We start from the raw sequence: 7636 nt of genomic DNA, 5'->3' as shown, positions 1-7636 counted from the left end.
AAATGGTGCAATTTAATTAAATGTTAGTCAATGTTAATTTAGCATAGGGGAGACACGACGAAATCATATCTCTAGATTTATTTCCTCAGTGAACTTTCTGCTGCGTGCTAGAATTACAGGAATTGTTATTTTATTTGAATTGATTTTGAACCAACTATTTGATTTGTTTAAATAAAGTTGAGCTATGTCAATTGTGGTAATTAATATACAGTTTTAAATATTTACTCTTCGTGAGATCGATATCTGTACTCTAACCAGTACTAAAACTTGACACTGTATACTTGCGGTAGTGAAAATAATCAACAAGTTTTTGGCGCCGTTGCCGGGGAGTAAACTATTTAATTGCATATTGATATCATTACTAATTAGTCTTTACTTTAATTTAGACTTTATTTTATTTTATTTGTTTTGTTTTGTTAATCTATAATCTTTTTTGTTTTGCAGTGCATGCGAAGATTTCAAAATCCCGACTTGCTGATTTTTTATCCGGAAATCGAAAGCACTGCCAGGAGATTAAGGAAAGCAAGGAGAGACGAAATTAAAGCAATGCCTGAAAACAGAGATAATCAGAATGAGCTCCCAAGAGAGGTGCCAATCAGGGAACATTTCCGCTCAGTCATAAACGCTCATTACTCTGGAATAGCTCGTGGAACTATTGCTGCTAATAATTTCGAGCTGAAGCCCGCGCTCATCAATATGGTTCAACAGAACCAATTTGGAGGAGCAGCCACCGCAGATCCCCATCTTCACCTCAGAACTTTTCTGGAGATCACGGATACGGTAAAAATTAACGGTATTTCTGACGAAATTATTCGATTGCGCTTGTTTCCGTTTTCTCTCAGGGATCATGCTAGGAGCTGGCTCCAATCTCTACCGCTGGGAAGTGTTACTACTTGGGCAGATTTGGTTACGAAGTTTCTGTCAAAGTACTTCCCTCCAGCTAAATCTGCTCAGCTGAAAATAGATATCACCAACTTCAGGCAGAGAGAATTTGAGGTATTATATGAGGCGTGGGAGCGATACAAGGAATTACTCAGGAAGTGCCCGAATCATGGCTATGCAGATTGGGTGCAGATTGAGTTATTTTACAATGGTTTAGATGGGCCAACTAGAGGGAATGTGGATGCAGCCGCCGGAGGTACTATTTTTTCTAAAACACCTGATGAGGCCTATGATTTGCTTGAACAGATGACCATCAACAGTTATCAGTGGCCAAGTGAAAGATCTGGATCAAGGAAACCTGCTGGAGTGTATGCTGTAGACCCAATCACATCACTTACTGCACAGGTTTCGGCATTGACCGCACAGATTGCAGCGATGAACAAGCCAGGCCAATCTACTGTCTGAGGTAGCATTGGTGACTGCTGAGGAAGAGCCAGTTATGGAGGAAGCTCAGTACATCAACAATCGCGGCTTTGGAGGTTATCGAGGTAATCCTCCCCCTAATACTTATCATCCAGGTTTGAGGAATCACGAGAATTTCTCCTATGCAAACAACAAGAACGTGTTGAATCCCCCACCGGGGTTCAATACACAAAAAAGGGAAGTAAAGCCATCTTTTGAAGATCTAGTTGGTACATTTGTGACTGAGTCTGGGAAGAGAATGGCGAGAACTGAGTCTCGTCTTGATAACATGGAGACACACATGGGTAATATGGGTGCCACGATGAAATCCTTGGAAACACAGATTGGGCAACTAGCCAATGCTTTAAAAGATCAGAACCGAGGACAGTTTCCCAGCAATACCGAGATGAACCCTAGGGAACAGTGCAAGGCTGTCACACTAAGGAGTGGCAAAGAAATTGGGGTTCCAGAGCCTACTGAAGAAAGTGTAGAGATCACAGGTTGAGGAAGATGAGGAGAAGAGTGCAAGTGTTAGAGAAGAGAAAGTAGAGAAGCCTGAGAAAGTACTTAAACATCAGCCTTTACCGAAGGTAAATCTTCCATATCCACAGAGGTTCAAGAAGAAGGGGTTGGATGATCAGTTTGCGAAGTTTCTGGAAATTTTCAAGAAAATACACATCAACATCCCATTTGCCGATGCATTGGAGCAAATGCACAATTATGCTAAATTCATCAAGGATGTGATGTCCAAAAAGAGGAAACTTCTAGAGTTTGAGACTGTAAAGCTGACCGAAGAGTGCAGTGCCATACTCCAGAGGAAACTACCACAGAAACTCAAAGATCCGGGGAGTTTTACTATTCCTTGTGTTAGTGGTGGTTCTAGAGTAAATAGAGCTTTATGTGATTTGGGTGCTAGTATAAATTTAATGCCTTTTTCTATTTACAGGAAATTGGAGCTTGGCGAGGTGAAACCTAGCACTATTACCTTGCAGCTGGCTGACAGATCACTTACTTATCCACGAGGGATAGTAGAGGATGTGCTGGTAAAGGTAGACAAATTCATATTTCCTGCTGACTTCGTCATTTTAGATATGGAAGAAGACCAGGAGACGCCACTTATCTTTGGAAGACCATTTCTTGGCCACCGAAAAAGCCTTGATTGATGTGCACAAGGGGGAGCTCACATTGAGAGTAGGTGGAGATGAAGTCGTGTTCAACATCTACAACACCATCAAGGGACCAAATGAGGTAAGTACCTGTAAGAGTATTGATATAATTGATTCATGTGTATCTCATGCTGGTGCAGGAAAGCTGACAAAAGACTCTTTGGAGAGATGCTTGTTGGAATCAGCTTCTACACTGGATGAAGATGATTGGGATGTGCAAGAGGAGTTACTTGCTCTCAATACACTACCTAAGGAAAAGAACGATGCCCAACTTGAAGAGTTACTTGAGGATGCGGGTAAAGAGGTACCAAAAGCATCCCCTGTATTGAAGGATTTACCACGTCACTTGTGCTATGCTTTCCTAGACGAGGGTCCGTCACATCCGGTAATTATATCTTCTTCTCTTACTAGTGATGAGAAAGATAGGTTGTTGAGGGTGTTGAGAGAATTTAAATCTGCTTTGGGATGGACAATTGCTGATATAAAGGGGATTAGCCCTACTATTTGTATGCATAAAATCTTGATGCAGGAGTCATATTCCCCCTATGTTGATCATTAGAGGAGGCTGAATCCAGCCATGAAAGAAGTTGTGAGGGCTGAGGTATTAAAATTGCTAAATGATGGTGTTATTTATGCTATATCTGACAGTTCTTGGGTTTCACCAGTACAAGTAGTGCCTAAAAAGGGAGGCATAACTGTAGTTAGAAATGAGAATAACGAATTGATTTCAACTCGTCCAGTGACTGGTTGGCGAGTGTGTATAGACTACAGGAAATTGAATGATGCGACTAGGAAAGATCACTTCCCTCTTCCCTTTATTGACCAGATGCTTGATAGAGTAGGTGGTTATCATTATTATTGCTTTCTAGATGGTTATTCAGGCTACAATCAAATTGTTATAGCACCGGAGGATCAAGAGAAGACTATCTTCACTTGTCCCTACGGTACATTTGCCTTTAGGAGAATGCCATTTGGACTTTGCAATGCACCTGCTACGTTTCAGAGGAGTATGATGGCCATATTTTCTGACATGGTTGAGGAGATAATGGAGGTTTTCATGGATGATATATCTGTCTTTGGTTCATCCTTTGATCACTGTTTGCAGAATTTGACCCTTGTTTTGCAGAGATGTCAGGAGAAGAATTTAGTGTTGAATTGGGAGAAATGTCACTTCATGGTGCAAGAAGGTATTGTGCTTGGGCACAAAATTTCAGTGAGAGGAATGGAAGTGGACAGAGCCAAAGTTGTGGCAATTGAAAATCTCCCACCACCAAAGAATGTGAAAGGGATCAGAAGTTTCTTGGGACATGCCGGGTTCTATCGTCGTTTTATTAAAGATTTCTCTAAAATTACTAGACCTTTATGTAATCTGTTAGAGAAAGATTCTACATTTATTTTTGACGATGATTGTTTGCAGGCGTTTAACAAGATCAAGACAGCTCTGACTTCTGCACCTATCATGATAGTGCCTGACTGGAAGGAGCCCTTTGAGCTCATGTGCGATGCGAGCGACTATGCTGTAGGAGCAGTATTGGGACAAAGGCGAGACAAGATGTTCAAGACTATCTACTATGCTTGTCGTACACTTAGCAGCCCAACAGAACTATACAACCACTGAGAAAGAGATGCTAGCAGTGGTGTTTGCATTCGATAAGTTCAGAACATATCTCATTGGCACCAAGGTAACTGTTTTCACTGACCATGTAGCTCTTCGTTACTTGTTTGCCAAAAAGGATGCAAAGCCCAGGTTGATAAGATGGATACTCCTACTTCAAGAATTTGATTTTGAAGTCAAAGACAAGAAAGGTTGTGAGAACCAGGTGGCTGATCACCTGTCATGACTAGAGCTGGAAGAAAGAACTGAAGGTGGAGCTATCAACGAGTCGTTCCCAGATGAACAACTTTTCAAGGTAAGTGCTACACATCCGTGGTTTGCAGATATAGCTAATTTCCTTGCTGCAGGAGAATTACCTTCAGATTTAACGTATCATCAAAAGAAGAAATTTCTTCATGATGCCAAGTTTTATCTGTGGGACGATCCGTTCTTGTTCAAGAGATGCGCTGATCAGATAATCAGACGATGTGTAGCTGAAGAAGAAGGGGGTATAATTCTAGAGCAATGTCATTCCTCACCCTACGGTGGACACTTTGGAGCATCTAGAACAGCAGCTAAGGTATTACAGTCAGGTTTCTATTGGCCTAATTTATTTAAAGACAGTTATACTTTAGTCAAGTCATGTGATAAATGCCAAAGAGTTGGCAATATTTCTAGACGACATGAATTACCACTAACAAATATTTTGGAGGTGGAACTTTTTGATGTCTGGGGTATTGATTTTATGGGTCCATTCCCATCCTCTTTTGGTCAGTCTTACATTTTACTGGCTGTTGATTATGTGTCAAAATGGGTGGAAGCAATCGCCACCAGTACTAATGATGCTCGAGTTGTTGTTAAGTTTGTCCACAGGAACATCTTCACAAGATTCGGAACGCCTAGAGCCATTATCAGTGATGAAGGTACGCATTTCTGTAACAAAATTTTTAACTCACTATTGGCCAAATATGATGTGAAGCACAGGGTGACACTGGCATAACACCCGCAAGCCAATGGGCAAGCAGAGATATCCAACCGGGAGATCAAACAAATATTAGAAAAGACAGTGAAGACAAACCGGAAGGATTGAGCGATCAAGCTAGATGATGCATTATGGGCATACAGGACTGCATATAAGACACCTATCAGGATGTCGCCTTATAGGTTGGTCTTTGGGAAAGCGTGTCATTTAGCTTTGGAACTGGAGCACAAGGCATTTTGGGCTGTCAAAAAATTAAATTTTGATAAGGGAGCATCGGGCGAACAACGACTGCTGCAGCTGAATGAGATGGAGGAGTTTAGGAATGATGCATACGAAAATGCCAAGATATACAAGGAAAAGACCAAGAGATGGCATGACAAGCAGATTCTTCGACGACTTTTCGAACCGGGGCAACATGTGTTATTATTCAATTCCCGACTGAGGCTGTTTCCTGGTAAGTTAAAATCACGATGGTCTGGACCATTCACAGTGGAAACAGTGTACCCACATGGGGCAATTGAGCTAAAATGCAAAAATGGTGAGACATTCAAAGTCAATGGTCAGAGGGTCAAGCATTAATTTGGAAATGAAGTGCGACACATGGACAACATCCCACTGCGAGAACCAAAATAGATTGAAAAAAGTCAGGCTGATGACGTTAAACCAAGCGCTGTGTGGGAGGCAACCCACGTTTATTTAATTTTTGCATTCGTTTTGTTTTTATTATTTATTTCGATTCCTTAGTTTATTAATTTTAATTTTCTCGATTCGAGTATTAATTTACATTTTGTTATTTTTGCAGGTATTTTTTTTTTTAAAAAAAAAGGTCGAAATTTTTTGGACAGGATGTTCCGCGCACATGCGCGACTTATTTTCGTGCACATGCGCGCTCTAAGCAGTGAACTCGGCGCATAAGCGCGACTTATTTGCGCGCATATGCCCCCCTATGGCAGAAGGTTTGGCGCATATGCGCCACTTTAGGCGCGCACATGCGCGACATTTACAGTAGGCGCATATGCGCCAATCAGGGTGCGCATATGTGCCACCTCCCAGCATGCCAGCCCGTAGCATACGTGCATATGCGCCTCTTCAAGGCGCGCATATGCGCGCGACCCAGTATATAAAAAAAAAAGTTGCAGATCGCGAATTCCTCTCAGAAACACACTCAAATCCCTAGTCACCACACCGCCGTCGCCTCCTTGCACACCGCCGCACCGCCGTTCCTCCTTCAGCCGACCGCCGCCGCCACCTTTCAACAGGAAGTTTTCCACCACAATCCAAATTCCGGTCATCCACTCGTTCAAGTAAGGGGTCCTCTTCAGATTTTGTTAAAATTTTCAGATTTCATAGAAATTGGTTCAAGTAATTTGGGGGAACTCTTGATATCGTTAAGTGGATACGTCGAATTGGTAAACATTCTCTGTGACTGGGTTGTACATTGCATTGTTTATTTGATTTTTTGGCGTGGTGAGATATTTGGCTCGGCTACTTGATTTGTTGAATTTAGTTGGTGTTGGTGTAAATTGTGATACATTAATTGATTGATGGCACCAAAAAAGAAGTCAAAAAAGGGTGCTTCTTCCTCTTCGAGCTTTGATTCGCACCGATTTTGAATGAAGAAGCCCAACAGGTGTATGAGAGCTCGATGACTCGGTCAATTATCCCACAGAGGGGATTTAATTTATCAACATTACGTGGTTTTATTGAGCGTGAACTTGCAAAGAAGACAGTGGGTTGAATTTGCTCAACCACCTCCAGACGCTGTGATTTCTGTCGTGAGAGAGTTCTATGCCAATCTGATGATACGGCATGATGAGTCAAAGGTACTTGTGCGAGGAAAATTGGTATCGTTTGATTCTCAGACGATAAATACGATATATCAGATGCCGAGCCTCGAAGCGGACGAGTACAGTGCATTCTTAGACGATGGGGTTGATTATTCAGAGGTAATCCGGACTGTGTGTCAGGCAGGCGCCGTATGGAAAATGAGCGCGAGTGGTCCAATCTCACTGAAGAAATCCGAGATGAATCCTAATGCAAGTGCGTGGACGTCATTCGTGTTGGCTCGGGTTCTCCCATCCTCACATTACCACGACGTAACCAAAGACAAAGTTGCGCTTGTCTTCGCGATTTTGATGGGCAAATCTGTGAACTTGGGTAGAATAATATATGGATCGATCATGAGAGCCGGCATTGGATTAACCCCTGGTCGCCCTGCCATGCCCCACATTGTTACCGAACTCTGCAGACAGGCCGGCGTCTCTTGGTCGCCTGATGAGCAAGTACTTAAGCCGAAGGCTCCCATCGTTGCGCCCTATATGCCTCCCGTTGATTCAGATGACGAGGACCTGCCACAGGCACCGCTTCAACCACTACCACCACCGGCAGCAGCCAGAGAGCGCAGGGGAGACAGATTGAGGCGATTAGAGATTGAGATGCAGGATCAGAGGAGATTACTAGTTGAGAAGCACCAGGTGCTGGATTCGCTTCAGTACCGAACGAACTATGCCATGAGTTATATGATGGACTTCACGTCCGTTCTTGCTCAGC

The 7636-nt window shown here is 42.7% G+C and overlaps 2 protein-coding genes and 1 non-coding gene across 3 annotated transcripts; 2 read left to right on the top strand and 1 right to left on the bottom strand.

The window, feature by feature from the left end:
• Positions 1–951: 951 nt before the first annotated feature.
• On the bottom strand, positions 952–1058 carry LOC140820355 (small nucleolar RNA R71). Its single transcript, XR_012115431.1, has one exon. It is a non-coding gene; the product is annotated as a small nucleolar RNA R71 (small nucleolar RNA).
• Positions 1059–1381: 323 nt separating this feature from the next.
• Positions 1382–3079, top strand: LOC140819188 (uncharacterized). Its single transcript, XM_073179196.1, has 5 exons — positions 1382–1831; positions 1956–2123; positions 2337–2387; positions 2434–2936; positions 3040–3079. Exons 1-5 carry the CDS (start codon positions 1382–1384, stop codon positions 3077–3079), a joined length of 1212 nt encoding a protein of 403 aa, XP_073035297.1.
• Positions 3080–5254: 2175 nt separating this feature from the next.
• LOC140819187 (uncharacterized) lies at positions 5255–5665 on the top strand. Its single transcript, XM_073179195.1, has one exon. It carries the CDS (start codon positions 5255–5257, stop codon positions 5663–5665), a length of 411 nt encoding a protein of 136 aa, XP_073035296.1.
• Positions 5666–7636: the final 1971 nt, after the last annotated feature.

This window comes from Primulina eburnea, chromosome 18, assembly GCF_022965805.1.
Source record: "Primulina eburnea isolate SZY01 chromosome 18, ASM2296580v1, whole genome shotgun sequence".
Taxonomy (NCBI): Eukaryota; Viridiplantae; Streptophyta; class Magnoliopsida; order Lamiales; family Gesneriaceae; genus Primulina; species Primulina eburnea.
The sequence above is the reverse complement of the archived record's forward strand: the minus strand, read 5'-3'. Positions and strand labels throughout refer to the sequence as shown.